The sequence below is a fragment of the Halictus rubicundus genome, chromosome 3 (genome assembly GCF_050948215.1).
Source record: "Halictus rubicundus isolate RS-2024b chromosome 3, iyHalRubi1_principal, whole genome shotgun sequence".
NCBI classification, from domain to species: Eukaryota; Metazoa; Arthropoda; class Insecta; order Hymenoptera; family Halictidae; genus Halictus; species Halictus rubicundus.
Genome location: NC_135151.1, coordinates 6,426,582 through 6,452,766, shown reverse-complemented (window position 1 = coordinate 6,452,766; position 26,185 = coordinate 6,426,582). Strand labels below are relative to the sequence as shown.

Genomic DNA, 26,185 nt, shown 5'->3' with positions numbered 1-26,185 from the left:
TCGGTCTATAATTTCGCCGATTTATGGTCGCGGTGGGGGATCAGGTTGGCGAGTTATCCTCGGACGCGGAGTGCTCTTAAATGCAAAAGCGTGCGCCGTCTGCGTCTGCGACGGCGGGCTAGGGGGAGTGGGGGGGGGGGTTTAATCATGGCCGGGTTAAAGGCACCGTTTCTCACCGGCGTAAAAATTCGTTTTTACGATAACAGGCGACCCTTTCCACTCGTCACGGGGTCCCGAGGGATCGCACAGGAAACCCCTCTTCGGTAACGCTGTTTCCTTTCCGCCAAGGGGGAGGGAAGCGTAATTAACCGTTTATAAACCGGCGCGACGCGGAATAAAGTGGTCCGGCCGAATCCGCGCGGGTTCCGTTCTCCGCTACGCGGAAGTTATACCGGCCGTTATTCATCGCGTTATTACGGCCGGATATCGCTCTCGCCACCTGGACAGAGCGACCGGGGCCGTTACCGGTGATCGTAAAGGACACTCGTTTCGTCTTTACGTCACCTCCGCCCCGAAATACCGGGATTACCGGAGCCACGAGTTCTTACGCGCATGCTGCCCGATCGTAAAACTCGTTCGCCGATCGCCACCTACGCGAAATCCTTCGCTAATCGGCTTGCGCGATTTTGTTCCCGTCGAGTTTTCAATGGAGGATCTGCAAATCTGAATAGCCTTTCAACAGGCCGTTCAGAGTAATCTTGGAAAGCGTAAACGAAAAGACAGCAAACTGAACCGAATTCTTCGTTTCGATTCTGTGCGAAGGTTAATTTGTTTGTCGGTGATTATTAGACTGCGGATCTTTATGCAAAATAAAAATTGTCGGAAGCATAATGTAAATAATAGTGTATGTTCCCTTCTAATAATTTGAAAAGTCCAGAATAATTTGTCAACGTGATGTCCTTTCAGTTTTGTATTTGACCAATCCATTTCTGTCATAAATGCATAAAATCCAATATTACTATCTTGATTTAATTCATTTGTTATTATTCGCAGCGAGACACGTTATGACGGAGATTAAATCGTTACAAGACATGCACATACTTTGTTTCATTAGTTTTATCTATAGGTGGACGCGTCGAGGACTTACGAAGGTCTACTTTAATTTTCTAAATGGAACCGTATATTTTTTATGCACCACTCGATGCAACCTTTTATTCTCTACGAAAAAAAAAACGTATTGACTCATGTATGTCGAAAAAAGATTAGTAGATATTTTAATTTAAATGTGTATACATACATTTTTCTATCTATCGAGTACCTTGATATCGACTCAAATTTATTAACCCTTAGCACTCGGCTGGCGACTGTTTGGCGCCACTAAAAATTCCTGTATCATTATTCAAAATATTTTTTACAGTATTCAGTTTGTCTGTATTTAATAAATTACTAAACATTTCAGTGCTGTACGAGTAAATTGCACCATTTTCGTAAAATGGCTTCGAGTGCAAAGGGTTAACACGTTAAGCGCGGAGCTTGTATCCATGGACTTTGTATAGAAGTTTGTATATAAACAGAGGTCACCTCTCCGAGTCGGACGACGCGTCGCCTAAACTAAAAGCCTAGTGTCGGTCCTCGTTTGACGTCGGTCCCCTGGGATTCGGATTAATATCGTGAACCACCGATAAAAGGCGCAGGAAAATAATTGATTCAGATTCGAAACAGTGGGGGTAAAATATATATATATATATACCATTTAGAAGGGATCTATATTGAGGGGGACGCGGGTACGACACTAATCCTCAGATCAGTCTCCACTGAAACCCAGAAGAATGAACTACACCGTACCGTATCTCAATTCAAAAGTGAAATCGCGAACAGTAAGTGTCACAAATCATCTTCAGCCACGCGTCAAACCGAGTTTCTCTGTACCGCCGTCAATCCACAACCGTAAAGCGCAATCTAAAAAAGAAAAAGCCGGCGTTACGTCTCGCAAATCCATCGGAATCCGCAACGGGCAGCGGGAAACAAAACCTTGGTAACAAACACATCGGGAACGACGGTGCATTCCAGCGTCTCGCGCGAGAAATCGCTTTAAATCACTCCCGCGTTTGTTAAAGGGCTCTTTGTTGCTGTTTCCGTGGACATTCATCATCTCCCGCATCGTAGCGCGGATCGAGGATCGCGCGGAGCCTGTTGATCGTTCTTTGGTCGGGGAAATTTCGAAAAATTGCCGGCTAAAAAATTCATTGTGAAAATTGATGTTCAAAACATTCGGCAGAACAACCCCAAACAAGGGAACGATCCATACCGATAGATCCGTGGCTGGTGAATGCGATTAATCAGCTATATCCAGCTGATCTGCGAGTGTATTGTTCAGTTTAGCACGCGGTCAAAGGATTCGCTTTAAAAATTGATGATCAAAAAATTTGTTGAGACCGTCGCGATCCATGGAGGCCGAATTCAATAAATCCGCTGTATGCAGTCGATTCACTGAACGCATTGTCTGATTTCGCACGATGCAGTAAATAGTCGTCGCACGCGGAAAATCGACGATAAAAATATTGGCAGAAACAAGCCTGATCAAAGGAACGATCGATACAAATGGGCCACGGGTGCTGGATGCAATTAATCCGCTCGGTGCAGTCGATTTGCGAGCGCATTATTCAATTTCGCGCGGGCCAGAAAAATTCGCACGAAAAATTCACGGCCAAAAAATTCGCAAAAACAACCCTGGCCGAGGAGGTAATTAGGTAAAATAGATCTTTTTCGTGCTGGACCCAGCTGGCCTAATTGATTCTCTGTCATTTTGTCCAATTTTCCATGACTCAGAAAAATTGTGCACAAAGACTGTATTAAAACAGCAGCGATCGAGAGGAGGACGAAGGCGAATGATCCATAGCTGGTGGGTCCAAGTCTGCGATAGTTGTCCGAAAGACGTGAAAAGAAAATGGCAATAAAAATTGACAAAATAACCTTGATTGAAGGAACGATCGATAGAAATGGACCATGGGCGCTGGTTGCAATTAATTCCACTGGATGCGGTCGATTCGCGATCACATTATCCAAATTCGCACGGTGCAGCGGTGCCAAAAAATTCACAGTAAAATTTGTCCACAAAACTTCCTCGAAACAGCCGCGATCGAAGGGAGGATGAAGGCGAATGATCCGTAGGTGCTGGATCCAAGCTCGCCGAGTTGATCCGCGGTCGCATTATCCAATTTCGCACGGTGCGCGCGGTGCAATCGCGATTCGCAGAGGCGGATGGCGTGGGCCGATGCAGCGCGCGTCTCGTCGCGTCGTGTCGCGTCGCGTCGCGTCGCCCAAGTCCCCTTGTTGCAGTTTTCCCCGCCGCACGTTCCCGTTCTCGGCTCTGCAGCTGGTGCACGCCGCAAGTTGCAACCTGCACGCTGCAGTCGTGCCGACCGATCGCCGCGCTCGCGGAACCGGCGATGATACCGGCACCGTGCCGATCTCCGACGTTCCGATACCGACGGGCATAATGATGTGCGAGAGCTAACCGAGCATTCGCTATTCCAGATTCGCGCAGTTCTTTTCGCAGTTCGATTCGAGTTGAATCGCCGGACGATATGGAGGAGGGTCGTATCGATGCGTTTGCGATGCAGTTTCCTTACAAGTGCGTTTTTCATTCTTTTTATACATATATTCAGATCAGTTAGTTAATGGTGCGTTTCTCAATGCTGTGGTTTTCAATGCTTTGTGATTATTGCGAAAATAGGATTCATTGTTTTCCGCAATTGTTGTACAGTTGATGCGGTTTTCAAACGAGTGTTTATTTTATACTTTTTTTTTCCCTTATGCTGAAGTTGGCCGACAATGGTGAATTTCTGGACGGTGATTTTTAATGTTTGTGGTATTGAATATACGATCTTGTGATTACTGTGGCATAGGACCGAATGTTTTTTGTAATCGATGTGTAATTAATGCAGTTTTCGAAGAAGTGTTTCTCCTTTTCTTCTTTCGATGTTCTATGCTGAAATTGGTCGGTAATGGTGAATTTTTGGATAGTGTATTCTTAATGTCTGCGAGTTTAAATATATGCGATATTATGGTTGTACAAGAGTTGGGTCCGTTAATCTGTACAGTCGAGGTATAGTTAGTGCAATTGTTAAACAACAACCTGAGAAACAACTGCTTATTCTTTGGCTCTTAGCGTTCGAAGTCTGTCGACGATAACAAATTTTCGAATAATAATTTTTTTATCTCTATGGTTTCGAAGATAGATTCTTACGATTGGATTAGGGATCCTTTCGTTGATCTTTGTAAGTACTTGATGCATTGTTATTCTCAAACAAGTGCATGGTACACTTAAATTAAATTCTTTAAATATTTTCCTTTGAACTTCATCTACTTGTTGTTATTACGAATCCATAAAGTCTACCAATAACTTTACCAACAAATAAATGAATCATCCAGGATTAAAGTTGAGATTCTCCGGAAGATTGTCTCCGTGTTCTTCATCCAAAGAATCCTACAATCTTCCGCAAACAAGTTTATGAATTACTGTAGCCGCCGCGACTCCCACTCTCCCTCGGGTTTCTTTTCATTCCGTTGTATTATAGCTGAGGGGACCGTGAATTTTCGCGCGCGATAGTTTCCGTCGCGAGGCGTGCACTTATGGTTATCGCGTCACACGTCCCCGTGTTTATTCACATGTTCGCTGACACTCTCGGTAATTGCCGGCTTATGGTTATTAACGTATGTAACGTACGAGAGCGCGCGGAGTCCATCGAAAATGTAATCCGGTTACGCGATACCTCTGCCCGATGGCGATTCAAACGTAATATGTTGATTCGATTACGAGTTACTTTCCGCGGGAGCGTTAATTGTTATTGACCTGGTATTGTCATTCAGACGATTACAGTCCGCGCCGATGCAAATTCGCAATCGCAGATGGCTACTCGCGATCGAATTAACGGTTACGTTTTCATCGCGTACGATTTACATTTCAACGCGAAACACGAGAACGTGCGCGACGAAACAACCGTGGAATCAATGTTTGTCTAAACTGTAACAATACGAAAATATTCCAACCGTGCTGTGGTCTACCTCCAAATTTTATGGAGCGACTTCCGAACGCCCGTGAAAATCGCACAAAATTAAAACAACCTATTCGATAACACGAGATCAGAAAACACAACGTTTATCATAACAATAATTTTTGTAACATTCTCAACTTGTGGAGAATAATAAAATTTGGTTCACTCGACAGATTTTCAAGTTTGGTCAAAATTGCGTAAACTTCTTCTGCGTAGTCTCATTGTCTTCTACAAAATAAATTCTTTAGCGTCGTTCACGACTAATACAAGGGACGGATAGGAATTGAACAATGGAAAATTCAATGAACATTTTTCTTCTCTCAGAGTGCCCTGAACTTCGATGAGTAATCCAGCTTTCTAACAAAAATAATTCTACTTACACTTCGTTTGTCCTTGCACGTAAGCCAACGCAGAAAATATTCTTCAAGGAAACACAGATTAAATGAAAAATGTGGACAATAAAGGTGGTATCGGGAGTATAAGGAAGGACTATAGCGCTGTAGCACAGTGTTGAACGGCAAACGAGAGCCATTATTTACAACCGTTCGGCTCCGTTTTTCGGGCGTTCTAGCCGAAAGGATTTTCGATCAGCGATTTAACGAGCGATCGCGTAAAATCAGCCAATCTTCCCACCATTCCGCCTTTATCGGGCGAATTTTACGCGAGTTGCCAGGGGTGGTCGATCGTTCGGATTACGGTTCCGTCTTAAATCGACCGAGCGAGAAACGGCCGCCTTTATGCTCCCGTCGATACGTGACAGCAACCCGTATGATCTGCGACGCGCACGTGTCGTCCGGTGTAGTCGTCCACCTTTTCCGGAGACCATTGAAAATTCGCCCCTTTAAAATAAAAGTTCCATCAACGTGACGGGCACATCTGGGGTATAGGAATTCCAACGCCCTTCTGGCTGATCCATATGGGCGACAGAGTGTAACGCAACCGTTTCGTGCAATGAGATCCGGAGAAATGTGGTGGCTCGTTGGAAAGGACGGAAACTCAGTGACGAAGCGACGGTGACGGATATTTGGAGATTAAATTGTTCCGGATCGACAGATTGAGGGTTAAGCTAATTTAGGAGACGGTTTCTGATTGAATCTATGAAAAAATATAATTTCTGTCGAATCAACATGCTTCGTTTGTTATATAAACTGTACACTGCAAAATGCCCGCTACTGAACGAACATGTGCTACTATTGCAAATGTTGGACCATAAAAATGAATTCGTTTATAGAATTTAGTGAAAAATAAAATATGTTGATTCGATAGAAATACTTTTTTTTTTATAGATTCAATGAGAAACCATCGTCCCCTAAATTACATCCTCTGAACAATTTCGGAACATTTCGATAATCTGAAGATCCATCACTGTAAAATGCCCAGTAAATGGACAAGAAATGGTATTGTAAATTTTAAACCATCAAAATGACAGTTACTCTCCTATGAAATTTAACCTCTTATCCCGTTGCATTAGGGGGCAATTATGCCTATACGTTTGTAGTGTGCCTTTACTAAAGCGAAGAATTTATTAACAACTGAGAAAAATATGGAAACCTTTTGCCCTGCTGATAATAAAATATTAAACGATAAGAAACACGTTTATGGGCGTTGTAGTGTCTCTGAATGTGTATATAAAATGTGAAATTTGTAAAATTCACGGTTTAGAAGAATTTGTTTTCATGTAAAGCTTCGTTTTCAAGAGTATCGACTTTGAAAGTGTACGTGGTGAATGAGTTGCAAGTGGAAAGGGTGAGTAATGAACAGACAAATTCCTTGAAGTCTACTGCAAGCGTTCATCCCTTTCTGTTAGTAATTAAAATTTTCAAATGCATTCAAGGATTGAATAATTTCGGTATTTTTGATATTAAATAAATTAAAAAAATTTTTTAAAGTAAAAATTCGCTTGAAAAATTTATCTGTTTAGAATTGATCTAACTGCATGATGCGTGCGTGCGTTTCATCGACGCAAATTAGCACACGTGTTTGGCCATTACTAGCTGTTTCTACTGCTATCTATATTCATACACGATAGCAGTGGAGTTTCGCAATAATTTGATTATAAATTACTAGCTTATCACTGCGAATGTTCATAACAAGTAGAATTAGCTAGTCACGGACAAACTGGTATAACTACTATCATTTTAACAATTTATCTTCTCCAATTGTACATTAATTTCGCTGTTTCTACTGTTGTCTGATTGGTTCATCCTTCACTATCTATTCTATTGTATGTTTCCGCCTCGATGGTGCTCGTTCAATTCGATAAATCAATGTTTAATAACAAAGCCACATTCGACGGATATTTTCCAGTTCAATTTTCTTGCAACGGAAATGAAAATTTAGCTTTCTCCAATTTTTCGCTTTTAAGAAAAATCTCATGGTAGCGTAATTCTCATCACTGAACAAAATGAAACAAAAATGTGTGATTGAAAAACGAAACTCCAAAATGTAAGAATATTCTAGATTATTTTCGACTTACTAAAATTATCGAAGGAAGAAATATGTTCTCAACTGGCTACCATTTCGAAGATTTTTATTTTGCATAAAAATCCACAGTCTACCGATCGCAACAAATGGAATTAGCAAGTCGTGGGCAGACACAGCGGCCATCATTTTTTCTGTCCTCGTATAATTCTACAATTGTTAATTTTGAATATTCTACAGTATATTTCTGCTTCCATATGTACGTTCAATTTTCCCTTGATTCTACCAAATGAAAATTAATTGAACGAACGTTCCGGTTTTCCGGTTTTGGCTTTATGGTTCTTTGGCTTTCGGAAAACGTTTGCGGGGAGTTGGGGTTCGCAAGGTTGGCGAGTAGGGTGTTTGGCACCTTGAAACAGTGTTTCGCGAATCCGCAACCTGTCGCAGGAACCGTCCAATAAAAGGAGACCGGGGTACTCTGAGTGGCCGGCAAGGTTAATGCGATTGGATGATTGGCTCGATTAGCAAATTGGCTGTGGACGTGTAGGACATTGGGATAAATGAGGATATGTCTATGCTGGGAACATGGCACCGCTGCAAATTGATGGGAGGGATCGAACGACAGCCCCGATGTCGACGCTGATATATTATGAGACATGGTTTTCGATAGGAGGTCCATCGTGCGCGTGTCAGGGCTCGCGATTAACGCGAACCTTCCCAAGTTATGGCTGCGCTTGCCAAAAAATACGTGAACCTCCACATCCGGGGTCCTCCCCTTTCTCGTTCTTCTATCAAACCGGCAGAAATCAATCCCATGACTGTCGGAAAAAAATGAAATCTAACCGCAGAATCAAGTATACAATGCGATTTTACGCTTTGAGTGCCACGTCGGTCATACGTGACCGACACGATTTTTTAACCGAACATTAAGTGCGAGAAAGTTGCAAAAAATTATTTTGCACGACTTGTACGGGCACTGCTGTGACGCTGAACGTGCGAATTAGGGGAAAGTTAATATTAGAAGTAAATAGGAAATAGCAAAATTCTACATACATCGAAGACTCTGCTCAAGCTCCAAAGCCAAATATTGTTCTGTTATGGTTCTATAGTTAGGTAGAAGCGCTGTTAGTTTCGCAGTAGCTGCGGCAAGTTCCACGTTTCCTCGGCCGCGAGAAGTCAGAATATTTTAAATAAAATATTGCTCGAGACAGTTTGACACACTTAGAAATTTTCTTGAGAGCACAGATAGCAGAATGCACTCTGAGCTCGCTAATGATGCTTGTCAACACGGAAAATTATGAACGGACAAATAATGTCTCTCGACAGCAAGAACATTTCTTTACGATAGAACTCACGTCGAACTGAAAATATTTGTTCTTGACCCTCGGCGGAGCAGTCGGAATTCGCGTCGTTTTTTCGGGGAATTTGTTCGAAAATCGCGAAACAGAAATCGGGGAAACAATGTTCGTTTACGGTGACAGAGAAGCAGTTTCGGTTTTGAAACGATTGATTCGTGGCTCGCGTCAGCTTTCAGCGCGAGTCGAAGGTTTCGACAGAGCCGTCAAAATGGATTTCCTAACACGTCTACACGTGTCCGTACCGGTGTACGGTAACGGACGTGAAAATAATCAACGCCGGTGACAGCGGAAAAATTCATCGGCCACGCGCCGCTCGCCCAATACGGCTCTTCCGACGGCCCACGTGCCACGAACTTAAGGTACATCGAACGCCCACGCGAGACCCACGTTCACGATGACGCATCGATATGCATCTCGAATCTCTTTTTACAGACGGCACGGGAGAAATACGTGGATTATCCTCGGGCCTGTCGTCCAATCGCAAACGTACACAAAGAAACAATAATTTACGGTCGTAATCGCCATCCTGCACCATTTAATCAGACAAATCAATTAATCCACTCACCGTGTCCACATCGACCTGCTGATTCGAATAAAAATTCCACGGGCCCAAAAAGAAAATAGAAACGATTCATTCAAAGTGGAATCTTTCGGCACATTTCTATTTTTACGAAACCCATGTCTTACGAAACCCAGGAGAAAGTAAACAATCATCATGGCCATTGAGAATTTCTTTCAATTAAAACAAGATGTACAAACTAATTCGTGGCTCCTATAATTCATCGAGATGATGAAAGCGTATGGAGAATATCTAATTGTTCGTAAATAAAATGGTATTCATTTTCGTTAGTACGGACGTTTCTTTGTATTTCATTAATCTGTACATATAAATGATCTACTCGTGTGCGCTCTGTGGATTTCTGCGTGAAAGAAAGATTGTTTGCATTGATTACTGGGAACCAAATAGGAATCTATTTCTCTCTTTGATGCATTTATGAAATTATAAAGGGTAAATCGGTTCTTCTACATTCCCTTCATATTGCTACTGTTTGGAATTACGTCCATCCATCTTTGTCATAAATGCATGAGATCTAATTATAACGGACAGGAGCTAACCAGAAAATTCATTGTTCCCGTAATAACTTCAACCAGTTGGGATTAATACATTGAAGCTCTAACGTTATTGTAATCCGTCTCCTTCTTTAAATTCCACCCAGTCATTCTTCTGATAAAAGCACGAAATCCGCAGTCTACTCATATAAGCGTTCACGGGAAACACATTGCAGAACACGTAGCCAGTTGGAAGCAAATAAACGAGTATTTATCGGCGGGAAAGTTCCCGAATTTTTGCAGCAGCGAAGTGCCATAGATTTTAATATCTGCAGAAGCTAGCTGCTCGAGCAGAGATACACGGTCCCCGGCGTATCTTGACGCGAACCGGAAGCAGTAAGTTTCCCTAGCTGGAGATTTCCCTCCTGGACGTCTTGCCATCCCCTTGATCTATTCGAGTTTTTCGTCGGACGCGTTGTTTACCGCGCCGTTCCGTGATCCATATCTGCATTCTCCGGCCGGGACACCCGCGTAATGGACGGTACTTGCGGGTAACTTTGCCGGTAGACCACCCTCTTTCTTGCGAAAGTGTTCCTAGCATGCCCGCCCGGTGTAACCGCGCGAGAACCGTTCCCGAGGAATTTCCACCTTCCTGGACCTGTTTGTTGTCTTCCTTGTCGCAAACAACGTCGAACCGCGTTTATCCGAGACCCCTCCGCCTTCAAAAGCAACGTCGACTAAATTCCGCATCAACAATTTCCCCGTTTGCACAATTCATCGGGAGCTGATTAGCGGATTGTGCATCTTTATCGCGAAATATTGAGTTTTAATAATTCCCAATTCTCGAAGAACTGTGATAACTTCGTTAGGAAAAATAATGCAACTTGAACTTAGACTCCAGTCTAGTCTCGGTATGGCTCGGATTTGTCGCGTTATTGTTTAAAGGATTCGGCAGCTTTCGTATCGACAGAGGCAGCTTCTAAGAACTGTTGATTCGATTTTTCGGTGATTCCTCGGCGTTTATGGTTCCGCGTGGTCCCCAGGCAATATTTCAAAGCGAACGCGGTGTCGTGCCGTCTGTTCTAAGCTTTCTGCACACTCCTAGCTGCAATAGCCGCAGTTTTACGCGCAGTTTTCGACCATAAAATAACGCTGTTCGCGAATCATGGCGGCTCATATTCAAAGCTGGCTGTCTCTACACCGCGAGAATGAAGTTTTATCGCCCCATAAGAATATTTGGCGGAAGACAACGAATGCTGGGATGATAAACCGTGGTAAAGTCCGCTTTATAACATCGTCGAGTCGGTCGTTTATTACTTAGCAACGATCGACGATCAGGAAAGTTGGCACGAACTTCGCCGGTCCATCGATCTCTTTGAAAAATTTCGAAACCGAGTAGAACCTCTGTGATTCATTTCTACTGGTTCGCAAAGAGGAGAAGCAACATTGAAATAGTAACAACAATAATGATAATCGTAGAAAATGTGACGCAAAGAATGGGAAACAGGGAACGCTCGTAATTGGACCGGAGAATGTAAAGGAGAAACTGCTACTGGGGTTTGCTTCCTCCCTTTGATCCCTGCTTTATAATTTAACGATATTAATGCTCTCCTTGCTGCCACACCTTGATTAGGTTATTATGAGCCGTTGTGTTCCTTAATTAAGAGAAAGGAAGTAACAAACAGTTTTACCTCGAAAAATATCCGCTGATTTTTCTAGCTGTCATTTTCCACTTTCAGAGGTGGAAACACTTCTGCACGTCCACCAACTGGGGGTTGTAAATAATATTTTATTATTTAGCTTGGCCACTATCGTTTGCTGGGAGAAAACAATTGTGGAAGAAAAAGTATGGCAGGAAACAGTAAGTGAATTTCTTGGAAATTTACTGTTTCAAAACATGAACTCGGGGGTTGATGAATTATACGGCCTGCAAACCCTATTTTTACATTATTTAAACAGTTTCGTCTTAACCAACAAGAATCCATCGATTTCTACATGTTTTTATTATCAGTAGTCTGTAGATTTTACGCATTTTTGACTGAATTGGGTAGGCGAAACATGAAGCAGCAGAAAGATAAAAGGAATCGATATGCAATCATCAATTAAAATTATTAATAGAAGAAACAATTTTTTATTTCGTTTCAGTAGCTTGTGATCGATGCAGAAAATTTTTATTTCGCATAAAGATCCGCAATCTAATTATCAGTCATCGTTAGATTGCGGATCTGTATGCAAAATAAAAATGTGCATCGATTATTGTAACAAGCGAGAGCCACATTCTTTTTTCTACTGTTTTATGTTTCTTAAATCCGCCGTCTAGTCATCATATTTCTGTCATACGTTGGCTCCGATATTCTTTATTAATTCATCAATATAATTCGTTATTAATAGTTATTAATAAACATTTTCTACCTGATTTGCAACAAACTGGAGTAAAATAAAAATTTGTGCGGGCAACCAGGAAATATTTTCCCACGAATGCTTAAAACATTTGACGTTCCCACGATTACGTATGAAAATAGGAACTTCAATACGAGTTCCAGGATTTTTATAAACTTTTTTAACGCCCGGAAGAGTAAAAAAATTAGCCGTGAACATAAACGACCCAGTATGCAGACGGTGGCGATAAAAATAAGGTTGCAGGCGAATATGTTTAACAGGTTGAAAATAATATAACAATATTATTGAATTCTTCTAATATTTTTACTGTTTAAATCCGCTGTCTAGTTATGAATAACATTTAGAAAATCAGAGGCGTTTTACGAAAGCGTGAAATCCGCAGTCCAGATAATAACATCAAACGCTTCGAGTATATCAAAAAAATTAAAACTCTATCGCGGAGATTCTACAGAACTGCGTTCACCGGCAAACAAACTCGCAAAAATGTTATCGTAGAGTCACCACGGGGGTTCACCAAATACCAACGACTTCGCGGGGGCACCAAAGCAAAGAAAGTTGCCAAACACCGCGTGATTAACGCAGAGACGTTGGCGGACGCGAGTAAACATGCGAGCATAGGGAAACACGGTCGATCTTGGTTGCATCGCGATGCACCGGGCGTCGAAAACTGTTCCGGCCGTGTGTTCCGAGGAGATAACCAATAACCATGCGGGGGCCAATAACCGCGGAACGTTACCCAGCCTACCTACCGTTTATTAAACGTTCCAGTCTCTCTCTCTCTCTCTCTCTCTCTATCTCTCTTCTTCTAAAGAGAAAAGAAAAAAGAAGCGAGACAAAGAGATTCAGAGAGAAATTTCCTTTCTGCTCTCGGGGCTGGCGGTCGAAACTACTTCGCCCACACGAAAGAGACGGACGGGTCACACCCATTTAATTTCGCGGTTTCTCTTCTTTCATCTTCCCTGCTCAGGTTTCTCGGGCACCGTTGCAATCACCTCCGTCTTCTTTTTCCTCTCTCTCTTTCTCTCTTTCTCTCTCTCTCCCTGTCGAAAGAGAGAACCGCCCCCCGTTCTCATTAGCCCGGCATTTATCCTTTTGAATCGCGGTTGACCAAAAATCCGGCCCGCAACGAAGACCCCACGGCACACAATTAAGTCTTTATTCGCCGGTTCGTGGATTCTCGATCGCGCACGCTCTAATTGCGGACACACAATTAACGGGCGTAAATAAGCGCGCGCGCGCGAGCACCCTCTCGCCACTGCTACCGCCGCGCGCGCCGACTCCTAATTAATTCGCAGCTCGTCGTTATCCCGAGTAAACGAATCCTACCCCCCACTGTCCCGCGAGAAATTTTCACCCCTCCCTCCCCTCGCCCCGCCACCCCGATTCCGTGTAACGAACCACACCACGGAATTGGCAACCGGGGTCTTGTCGAGCGATTTGAATATACCGCCGAAATCTAGCCGGAAGCGGCGGTTCTTCGTTAGCGAGCGATCGAGATTCCCGATCTATTGTCTTTCGGAGAGGATCTAGGACGTGGATCAGTTGAGATTCTGAGCGATGCTTCTCACAGAAGTGACAATTAGTTGTGCGGATTCGTACCTTTGCGGTTTAAAGTTTGTTTTAGTTTGTTTGGGGTTTTCCACAACACTGTGTATTTGTATTAATCTATTTGTACGTGTAAATTCATATTCACTGTATTTAGATTAATGTATTTGTTTCGTGCACATTTATTTTGAGCAGTTGAGAAACGCTTATAATAATTGTTCCCACGTGTTATGTAATTGTAACGTTATTAATGAACGGACTTACATGGGCCCTTTTGCAAAATAGAAATTTTCTACATAAACTCCGAAGAAAAGGAAGAAAATGAACGTGCAGTTTTTCTTTGATTAAGAATTGTAATAAATTGAGAACAATAACGAAGGGATTTACAACGTTAATTATTCATTTTCCCATCACATCGATCTTTCACCATTCTGTCGAGGGACGGATGAGGGTGTACTCACTATGTTATAATTTTATACATTGTTCTCGCTAAATCAGTTCGGACAAATTTCTGAAATAATTATTGTCTAATATAATACGCTCAACGATATTACCTCAGACCTACATTTAACATCTTGTATTTTTGCCATGTGAATGACGCTGTTTCTCAATGAACGTATGTATAACCATAAATGTATAAAATGTGGCTTAGTAGTGAGTGGGTTGAATATTATTCTACTTTTAGAAAATCATGAATGTCATATATAAAAGTTTGGGAGAGTGGAATGTTACCCTATGCCCAGTTTTAAACATCGTAAATGGTCTATGGGAGGAGTAAAAATTGTGTACAGTTTTAAAATATCAGAAATGCCATATGTATAAATGTATGGGAGGATTAAATATTGTATCTAGTTTTAAAAGATCATAAATGCAATGCGTAACTGTTTGGAAGGGTTAAATATCGTGTGCAGTTTCAAAAAATAGTAAATACCATATGTAAATGTTTGAGAGGGTTGAATACTGTGTCCGATTTTAAAAGACAATAAATGCATAAAGATGCGCAATGTATTAATTAGTGAGAGAAGAATCGAGGGCCAAGTGACAGGGAGACAGCCCCTGTTTTATGGCAGTTATACGGAGCCACGAAATCGAATGAAATCGGATGGTAACGCCGCAGGAAAGGGGGATGGGAAAGGAGCCGACGATCAAGGAACCGGAAGTAACTTCGTCGCAGTTCAAAGGATAAGCGACACGCGTTGGCACGAGCCCATCGCTAACATCGTTTTACGTTGCCAAGGAATGTCGGGCTTCCTCGGGTCGAACACGCCGGCTGCCGCCGCGTCGTACCCGATCGACCGCTTCTTTTCCCACCGTCCCTTTTACCTTTCTCTTCTTCCTCTTCTTCTTCTTCTTCTTCTTCTTCTTCTTCTTCTTCTTGCTGTCTACAGCACCGCGGTACTAACCCTTTTCACTAACCCCTGCCACGATGGTTGCGTGCAAAGACTCGGGAAAACGGTTCCTTCGAGCTTCCAGAAGATTTTCTACCTTCCCCCCCCCCCCCCTCCCTCTCTTCGAGATCTTCACAAACGCTTTCTTACACTTCTTCTTGCGAGAAACGAGGAAACTTCTACTTTGATCTCTTGGTTAGCTAGTGGGATCAGTTGACTACTGTTTGATCTTGATTCGATCGGACGTATTATTCTTTTTCTTTCGCTTCGAATTTACATAATTTGTGCTATTGCATTATTCAAGTTTTCGGAAATGTTTTGCGCGGAGCAGACGGGTTTTGTACACCTTTGCGTATGTATAGGAAAAAGGCAGGTATATTAGAAAATGGACTTTCTTATTATGTTTTTGTTAGGCATCTTTTTTTTAAAAAAAAAAAGGATACACTTATTCTTCCGCTTCTGATTTTGAGAGGATTCTTCGAGTATTTTAGAATGTACTCCCTATAGGAATTTTTTAATGTTCGAGGGCTTAAATTAGTGCTGTAGAGAGTCGTACTTTGTGACAGGAATATTTCGATGTAAAAGTAATCGCGAGTTCATCTCGAAAAATCAATAAATTGCCATAGATCAGGCCTGGGCAACTGGTGGCTCGCGAGTCCTCTTCCCACTCCTAAGACCCCCCATTATGCTCCTACGGGGAGTGGAAGAAAGGGCGGGGGTGGCTGGGAAAAACACGGTAGGGTTAGCTGAACTGGCTAGTGGTGGGGGAGCCTGTACACTGGTAGTGGGAGTCGTGGAGCGACGGCGGGGAAGAAGTTGCCCAGGTCTGCCATAGATGATGAATTTTACGAAACTACAAATTGGAAATCTGTGTGAAGCTGATGCAGGGGAGGACTGTGGGCTGGAAACAACAAAAATCGTTAGTTAAAAAATTTGTCATGGATCTCAAGAACAAATGAGAACCAATCTGAATTTACAATAAACCAGTTCTCAGACTGTGAATCGCCCTGTACACCATACAGCCGTTTCTTAGTCGGTACGAACTCTATTACAATTGTCTAAAGACAATTCAACGAGAAGAATTCACAAACAATAAAACACCCTGTAGACCATACAGACGTTTCTTAATCGATGCGAGCTGTAACAAAATTGTGAAAAAGCTAAAAACTTGCAAGGTTAAAAATTGGTCCCGGTTGTGATGGTTGTGAATTCACAATAGTCCTGTTCGAAAACGATAAATTTCTCTATACACCACTCTGCTGTCACTTAAACAGTGCAAACCGCATTAAAATAGTGAAAATGATTACGGACAATTAAAAAAGCTAAAAACTTACAAGGTTAAAAATTGGTCCCGGTTGTGATGGTTGTGAATTCACAATAGTCCTGTTCGAAAACGATAAATTTCTCTACACACCACTCTGCTGTCACTTAAACAGTGCAAACCGCATTAAAATAGTGAAAATGATTACGGACAATTAAAAAAGCTAAAAACTTGCAAGGTTAAAAATTGGTCCCGGTTGTGATGGCAGTGTAAACTCCTCTGAATTCACAATAGTCCTGTTCGAGAAGGATAAATTTCCTTACACATCACTCTGCTGTCACTTAAAGAGTGCGAATCGCGTTAAAATCTTAAAAAGGATTACGAACAATTAGAAAAGCTAAAAGCTTGCAAGGGTAAAAATTGGCCCCAGTTGTGATGGCAGTGTAAATTCCTCTGAATTCATAATAGACCGGTTCGAAAACGATAAAACTCCCTACACATCAGTCTGCTGTCACTTAAAGAGTGCGGATCGCGTTAAAATCTTAAAAAGGATTACGAGCAATTAGAAAAGCTAAAAGCTTGCAAGGGTAAAAATTGGCCCCGGTTGTGATGGCAGTGTAAATTCCTCTGAATTCACAATAGACCGGTTCGAAAACGATAAAACTCCCTACACATCAGTCTGCTGTCACTTAAAGAGTGCAAACCGCGTTAAAATAGTGAAAATGATTACGGACAATTAAAAAAGCTAAAAACTTGCAAGGTTAAAAATTGGTCCCGGTTGTGATGGCAGTGTAAACTCCTCTGAATTCACAATAGTCCTGTTCGAGAAGGATAAATTTCCTTACACATCACTCTGCTGTCACTTAAAGAGTGCGAATCGCGTTAAAATCTTAAAAAGGATTACGAACAATTAGAAAAGCTAAAAGCTTGCAAGGGTAAAAATTGGCCCCGGTTGTGATGGCAGTGTAAATTCCTCTGAATTCATAATAGACCGGTTCGAAAACGATAAAACTCCCTACACATCAGTCTGCTGTCACTTAAAGAGTGCGAATCGCGTTAAAATCTTAAAAAGGATTACGAACAATTAGAAAAGCTAAAAGCTTGCAAGGTTAAAAATTGGCCCCGGTTGTGATGGCAGTGTAAATTCCTCTGAATTCACAATAGACCGGTTCGAAAACGATAAAACTCCCTACACATCAGTCTGCTGTCACTTAAAGAGTGCAAACCGCGTTAAAATAGTGAAAATGATTACGGACAATTAAAAAAGCTAAAAACTTGCAAGGTTAAAAATTGGTCCCGGTTGTGATGGCAGTGTAAACTCCTCTGAATTCACAATAGACCGGTTCGAAAACGATAAAACTCCCTACACATCAGTCTGCTGTCACTTAAAGAGTGCAAACCGCGTTAAAATAGTGAAAATGATTACGGACAATTAAAAAAGCTAAAAACTTGCAAGGTTAAAAATTGGTCCCGGTTGTGATGGCAGTGTAAACTCCTCTGAATTCACAATAGTCCTGTTCGAGAAGGATAAATTTCCTTACACATCACTCTGCTGTCACTTAAAGAGTGCGAATCGCGTTAAAATCTTAAAAAGGATTACGAACAATTAGAAAAGCTAAAAGCTTGCAAGGGTAAAAATTGGCCCCGGTTGTGATGGCAGTGTAAATTCCTCTGAATTCATAATAGACCGGTTCGAAAACGATAAAACTCCCTACACATCAGTCTGCTGTCACTTAAAGAGTGCGAATCGCGTTAAAATCTTAAAAAGGATTACGAACAATTAGAAAAACTAAAAGCTTGCAAGGGTAAAAATTGGCCCCGGTTGTGATGGCAGTGTAAATTCCTCTGAATTCATAATAGACCGGTTCGAAAACGATAAAACTCCCTACACATCAGTCTGCTGTCACTTAAAGAGTGCGAATCGCGTTAAAATCTTAAAAAGGATTACGAACAATTAGAAAAACTAAAAGCTTGCAAGGGTAAAAATTGGCCCCGGTTGTGATGGCAGTGTAAATTCCTCTGAATTCATAATAGACCTGTTCGAAAACGATAAAACTCCCTACACATCAGTCTGCTGTCACTTAAAGAGTGCAAACCGCGTTAAAATAGTGAAAATGATTACGGACAATTAGAAAAACTAAAAGCTGGCTAGTTTAAAAATTGTAGCTTCTTACCTGTGCCCGGGAGCGGGTGTCGGAAGTGCATCGTGGCGGCGTTGTCCGTTGGCCGTTCGCCAGCGGGTCGAAACGACCCGCTCGAAGATAGATTTACTCACAATTCGAGCGAAAGACACTCGGCAGGAATTCGAGACGGGGAGAATCGGCCGGAGATGGCATAGCGCGATGGCGAAACGCAATTTCGCTGGTGCAGCGACGACGACGAAGACGACGACGAAGACCGGATCGAATTCCGGAGTCGTCGAGCGATTCAATCCTTCGGTCCCATCGACGGGACCAGTAGCAGTTCTCTTCCCTCCAGCCATCCCCTTCTTCGCAATATACCGAATCCTCTAACCCTGCGAATTTTCTTTGTGCTTGCAGAATCGGTGACGACGTGACGACCACGATCACGGAGACACACCAAGACACGAATCAACCGATCATGGCAAAAAGCGCCGAGAGGCTGCCCGGTACCACCACCAGGCTCAGGACCAGGGACGACGGTTGCTGCTCCGTCAACTTCCTCAAATATGTCCTTCACATCTACAACGTTGTATTGTTCGTAAGTAGCCGCCAGTTTACTGTACCTTCGAGAGCCCTCCACGCGTACAGCCAGACCAGAAATTCTTGGCACTCTGATAGTTCGGGTCCGTCCCACTTAACCGACAATCATTTCCTCGGGCAATGTTTACATCGACGATACTTCACCGCCATATGTATTCACTGACATTCTGTTTTCATTGACGTTCTGATGTCACCGACATTAGTTTTCGTGGACATTTATTTTCACCGACACTTTGTCGGCAAGAAAACTTCGCTTTGTGAGTAAGTCTGCATCGACACTTTGTTGTCGCCGATTCGATTCGCGTTTCTTTCGTAAACGACTGGCGGACATTCTGTTTAATTTTGTAAACTGCGATGTTATTTTGGCAGTGAGTCAAAATCGATGAAGACTTATGTCCATGAAAACTAATGTCGCTGACGTCAAAATGTCAGTGAGAACCGATGTCTGTGAAATCACCATGTCAATGAGAATAGAATGTCGGTAAAAACATATAGGTTGAAGTAGTGTCGATGTAAACATTGTCGAGGAATTGTAAAACGGTCCCAATAGTTCAGACCCTCTGAACTGTACAGGTGGTTTTTAGTGTTGGGTCGTTCGGGATTAATTTCGTTTTTCCTGTAGAGATGGCATTGTATAGGTGCGTTATAGTGCTTTATAAACTTTCAAGCATTTTTTCGTCGTCGCATCGAATACGGAAAATCAAAGTGAGCGTTCCGGAATATCACGAAAATCTAGTGAAATCGTACATACTGGAACAATACTTCCAACGCAATTTAAATGTTTTACAAAATATTCTACAGGCGCGTAAGCCTTCCCAGTAAAATCCCAGCAAACATCAGACCTATTGTTTCTAAAGTTTCCCACAAAATACCGCTCAAAGCGCAATGCTTTTTAAAGGATCCTGAGAGTAGTGCAGGTGAAAAGGATCAAGACAGCGAGCCTAAGGAGGATTTCGAGTCTCGAGAAGGTTTCTATGACCCTCGAGTCGTTATTAAAGGCTCGCCTCGCCGTCGGCGACGAGCAATGGCGGAACAGGCCAGTCGAAATTATGAAGAATGAGTGTTCGCGGAAAGAGGGCCGCCGATAACAGGGTACAAGGCTCGAACAAGTCCCACCTGATTATTTTTAATCTCGCGGAGGCGTCGACGTTTTACGCATTAAATTGCAGATGCGCCATGGCAAGAAGGGCTACCGATCGATTCTTCGCCCTCTTTCTTTCTCTTCCTCTTTCGATTTCTCGGTTGTATTGCTCGTGGCGGCCGTAACGCGGCTGCACCTTGCGACCAAGGGTCTCGGTTAGGTCCGAGGCGTCATTAGCATTTTATGGGATGTATCATCGCGAGGGTCACGATGCTTACAACGCCCGCGAAAAGCGAATGCCTGTTACTTCGGGCTTAAAAGTCCCTAGACGCATGCTGCAGAAAATATGTTCACCGTCTGATGCGGGGTACCAAGTATTTGATCGTCTTTGAACGTGCGCACTATCCAGCTCGTGGTGTACGTGATCGTGTTGAATTTTTAGATGGCTGTTTTCGAGGATTTACAAAGATTTAACCCTAGGACGCTTCAGGTTTTCAAGTTCACCCTCTGCACTCGGTGCTATTTCAATTCTAAAACCAAACTTTTTCTTTCGACCTAGAATATTTCCATTTTACACGATTCTTTAATTCTATTCATATAAATCTGATGCAATTTGCACATGCAATACTTAAATGTGTAGTAATTTGTTGAGTACAAATTTAATAGTGTAGGAATTTTCGAGTGCAAAGGATTAATTGGCGAGGAAAGACTGTTTTTGTGTCTATATACTACAAATTTTACCTTTCCTAAATAATTCATGAAGATTCTTTTGACACAAGTCTTCCAAAAGAAAACCTTGTATAAACAGGCAAACGTTTAATGCAAATACAGTGATTTCTCTGTATATGTCGCCAAGTCCTGGATGATAAGCGTCGCGGAATTATCCCCACTACCGCAGGGTATACCCCGTGAGACTCGAGAGGCCTCGGACGCCGAGGAGTTTAAACATAATCCTGGCAAGTCCCGTGTTGTTGACATATATCGAGAAGTCACTATATACGATTTTTCTAGGTCTAAATTGTTCGTTTGTGTTTCTGAAGTTGCCGTAATATTTTCGAGTGCATATATCATGCATCAGGATTTTTTCTATAGGATCTACAACTTGTAGATTACATTGACTATTGAGATCCAATCGCAACGAGCCAGTTTGTCCAGTACAATCGAAAATTAGAGAGAGTACAACGGAGGTGGAACATTGATTTTGTACACGTTTGACCGTGCCTCGAACCGCGAGCTCTCCCGAAGTAATTAAATCATCGACGAAACAATTAGTTAACCGATGCAGAGTATCGGCACGAGCCAAAGTACGACGGACAAACCTGCTTTTTGTGCTTGAGCGACTGCCGATTGTTAACAAATCGAACTCTCGTCACTGCCGTAGAGAAACGACTAATTACTTAATTTTCATTTCGCAATCTCTTCTCCATCGCCTCAAACTTTGACCGAGATATCGAACTTCTGCATTAACGAGATACCGTTTGATTAGTTTCTCTTAATACCTGGGTGGCCATAGTGTTCTACGAAAATGATGCCGGCTCGTTCACCAACACCGTGAGAGTGTTAATTAAAGTTCCGAACTATTAGCGAATTCCGAGTTAGTGAGCCGCGCGGCCCGCTAATCTGAAGTGTGCATTTTGAAATAACTTTTTAGAACCATATAATTAAATAAAACTTGACGATGGTATAACCGAGAGAAGTTGTTAATGGTCGGGCGTGTGCTGTGAGCAACAAGCTTTCTGTTAATTATTTTTATTAAAATTATAAGTTGTTATTTCTACTGCCTACTTAATTGTAGCTCCTTCTGGCGATAATTGTCACTTTTAGATTCGTTCTTTGAGTTTCCATCTGTTCGAATAATTTTGTAAACATTTATTAGACGCTTTAAAGATTGTTTTACAAATGGCAGGTTCCAGTGACGAACTTCCTATGACAAACCTCTTTATGTCAGAATGTCCAAAGTGCCGTTACAACATCTCTTCAATCGTAGCAAAGTCCTCCTAACTAGCAACCCTAACTCCAATAGTCTCCTAACTCCTCCATCGACAACTAAAAGCAGTGCTTGTTAGAGTTACCTCAAAAACAGCTGGTTCTAGTGACCCTTATCGTAAACCTGACTGTTCCAAAGTGTCCAAAGTGCCATTAAATCATCTGTTTAGTCAGATTAAGGACTGAGCATCTAGATAACCTAGTTCCCTAGCTCGTCTATTGTCAACTGAAAAGGTTCAAGCGTTTTCCATTATGAACTTGACTGTCTTAAACTGAACAAAGTATCGTTACATCATTTATTTGGGTAGACCATCATACTTGTAGCTAAGGACCCTAAGTTCAACAGGCTACTAGCTTTTTCGTCATAACTTACTAGGATTATTCTAGAAACAACAGCTTCCATTGTCTTTTCTGTTGAACCTAACCGCACCAAAAAAAAAAAATCCAAGATGACTACATCAGGCCTGTCCAACTCGCGGCCCGCGGGCTAAAGTTGGCCCGTTCTCCCACTTCTTCATTCCGCTAAGGTGGAAATTCACGTTCCCCCACTATTTGAATTTGTTTCTATGGCGGACCTATTCCTAGCGTATATTATAACATAAGAAGAAGCCTGTGGGGGGAACGGACACCTTGATGGTGTGGCCCGCGACGCTGAAGCAGTTGGACAGGCCTGCTCCACATCATGTCTTCAGTCAGACTATAGTCCTGTCACCTAGAGGTTCTAACTACGACAGTCTCTTCACTCCATCAACAATTAAAAACGCGTCTTGTCAGACATCTTGTCAACATAATCGTTACAAACGTCAGCTTCCAACGTCCCCTAAGAATAATCCACAGCCTCAAACTGTCCGAAGCTTCCTTACATCCTTTCTCCACCTAGACCAAGGTGTCCTGCACCGATCCAGCAAACCTAACAGCCTAAGCGCCTTCAGGGAACTTCTACCAGCAAGAAAGACTCCAGGCCAAGGAATCCTGTAATTACATGCCCACGGGACGATGCGGCACGACGTTAGCCGTGCAACCGCGAGCGCAGCAGCATTGAAACCTCCGACATCGACCTGGAGGCCTGGGTGACTGCACTTGCGAACGCAATCAGCGCCGGTAAACGTACGCGTTCACCGGTCCGGCATTGTTGCGCGGCCATTGTTCCCGGCCCAGGTTATTGTTGCATTATCCCCGCATTATCGAGCCTTATTACCGGACGAGTTTAAAGTCTTCCGCCATTCAGATCGACTGACGTCCTCTGGCACACGCTGTGATCGAACCACCGATCTTGTCGATCCCTCTCCCTCTCTCTCTCTCTCTCTCTCTCTCTCTCTCTCTCTGCTTCTCTCTTCGAGCGTCCCTCGACAATCATCATCGCGAAATTCTGTGAATTCGGGATCGTATGATGGAAGCCTGCCGGATGATTCGATGATTGTTCCGCCGGGATTTATCGGATGATTTTACTGCCGTATAGTCAAGCTAAAGATTGATGATGGGATGGGTATGGGAGTGGAAACACAGTGTTCGTCTAATGAGTTATGGCTGAAATTATAGCCCCCTCTAGACGCTATATCTTCTTTGATAGAGAAGCATCATTTATTCGCCAGCGAACCTGAAATGGTAATTCTAGAGAAGTTGTATAGCGTGTTTTGAAAATATGAATTTTTAGTAATATTTGTGCAAATGATTTTCGCTATGAGCTTTTTAGAATCTAGGGGATTCAAAGCTGCTTCTTCGATTTTGATGATATAAATAGGTGGAGCGAAACAAACACAAATACCACACTTGAGAATTGTAGTGTAGGAGTTAAAATCTAAACAGCCATTTTACTGATACGTCCATAAACAAACAACTGCAATTCATTCGAACAACTGCAAACAACAATATACTTTACAGTAAGATTCTCGTCGTACCGCATCTAAATAGGAGGATTTTGAAGACACGAAGGAAGCGAGTGGACGGGTTAATTATATACAACTCAGTCCGGGTATCAACGACTAATTAGCGATCAACAATGGTCGGGGATGTGAGGAACGCGCGATGCACGTAAGCAGCACGATGATTCGCATTGTCCAGAGGCGCCTGTTATTCAGAAATTTCGCGTAACACATTATTAACGCCGGCTTTCGAGTCCGTGCCGGCCGAGTGTTTTCCTCCTATTCGGATCCGGCGCGTAATAATACACGATTTAAACCTCGCCGGGCATGAAAAATGGGTTGGAAAGGTTTTCTCGTTCCGTTTTCCATTGTGACGCGTGCTGCGCTCGCGTACAGTGCCACGAAAAAGTGCGTTGTATCTCTAGGAGAGCGGTTTTTGACAGGAAAGCACAAGGATCGGTCAATCAGTATGTTGCACATCGCTGTCTCTAATTTTCATTTTTGAGCTGTCCACACTGATATATTGCTGCTCGTTCGTCAAATGCATTTACTTTGAAAAGTTATTTCGATAGTAGCTCTTTCAATTTTTAAGAGGACCGCATTCCACGATGTTAGAAACCATTATTATTAAAAAACAAACGGTTCATATCTTTATCAGGTTATTGGCTATAAAGACGTAGCATTAAAGTTAACACGTTCCGTGCCGAGCCGTTCTTGCTTGACTTGTCGTTCAGGCCATTTGATGTTTTGACTAAAGATTTATGTATAACAAGATTGATTATTGTATATATAAGAATTAAACAAACTTATGTGCTTTGGTCTATACTAAATTTTTTATAATGCCTCATTCTTTTGGTGGAAATATGTTTTACAGAATTAAAATTGTCATGAAATATATGTTTTCGGCGCATTAAATAAATATGTCTGCGTGTACCATCGGTGGTACATGTGGCCTGAAGATCAAGTTTAACGTGAATCACCGATGTTACACGTGGCACGGAACGTGTTAAGGTGTAGTCAGTCTCAACTTGATTGCGTCAGTGAATTGCACACTAATTAAAGCATAATAATCATAAAGCGTTGTACAACGAACACATGCAAGTTGGAAGTTCGTACTGTCACACAATTTTTGCTGGCGAAAGAGTATTCTAAATGTTGTTCTAACTGAGTAATTCACAAAGAACTGTCGAAATATTATAATGCTGTAAGTGACCAAACAGCCATTGAATGATCCAAATTTGAAACATTCGAGAGAAGCATGTACTGTCTTATAAAGATAACAAGACTGAATTTATTTAGATTTGTAGTACATGCTGGAATAAAGAAATCGGCTGAACTTCACTTTCTGGGACCAAAAATTTTAACTTTTTATTATATAATCCTGTAGATCTTGGCGACAAAATGCCAAAAATCGAAGTGTAATGCGAGGAATTCACTTGTTCAAAAGTTATATGTGCTTAAAAATGAGCGACTTTAAATGTTTTTGACAGATAGGGGCGCCATCCGTAGAGCGGATCCGCTAGATGGCAGAACAAGCATGCGGCAATGTCTACAATTTTTCGAGTTTGCTGACTTCTAACGGTCAGCGCCCTGAATTGTTAAAAACGCTTAAAATCGCGCATAACTTTGGAACCAGTGAATTCCTCGCACTAAAACTTCGATTTTTCACATTTTCTTGTCAAGATCTTCAGGATTATACTTTAAAAAGTTGGACATTTTTGGTCCCAGAAGGTGAAACCGGACGTTTGACCAGCACGGTGGTCGGTTTATTTTTTTCTTCTTCCTATAACATTGAGTCAGATTCAAGATGAAGATTTCGAACATAAATACAATCACTAATAGACCAGGAGTGTTTTTACGCAAAATACTCCCGCGAATAATAAAAGCTATATGTGGAATGGTGGTAACGTCCTTATTGACTGACCGTGGTCCATTTTCACGGACTCGTCCCGCGCGAAAACGAAGTTGCAATCGCCGGACAGCAGCGTTCCAAAGTCAACAGTGTAGTCGCAGGACTTTTTCTCAACACTGTACACTGCGCGGCGGCAAGTTTATACGCCGAGGACGATACTCGCGTGGCGCTATGTCGCGAACTTTTTGCGATGTTCCTCAC

The 26,185-nt window shown here is 42.3% G+C and overlaps 1 protein-coding gene across 3 annotated transcripts in view; it reads left to right on the top strand.

Annotated features, from left to right (window-relative positions):
* LOC143352510 (CD151 antigen) overlaps positions 1 to 26,185 on the top strand; it is a 191,023-nt gene that overhangs the window by 98,960 nt on the left and 65,878 nt on the right. Inside the window, exons 1-2 of one of the 3 annotated variants that reach the window (XM_076785042.1) lie at positions 1,799 to 1,817; positions 18,961 to 19,141. In XM_076785042.1, the coding sequence (XP_076641157.1) occupies positions 19,022 to 19,141 (120 nt within the window). In that variant the 5' untranslated portion in view covers positions 1,799 to 1,817; positions 18,961 to 19,021. Of the gene's footprint in view, positions 1 to 1,798; positions 1,818 to 3,414; positions 3,575 to 18,960; positions 19,142 to 26,185 lie in introns of those variants that run through there. The other 2 variants (XM_076785041.1, XM_076785043.1) reach the window with 2 other exon arrangements.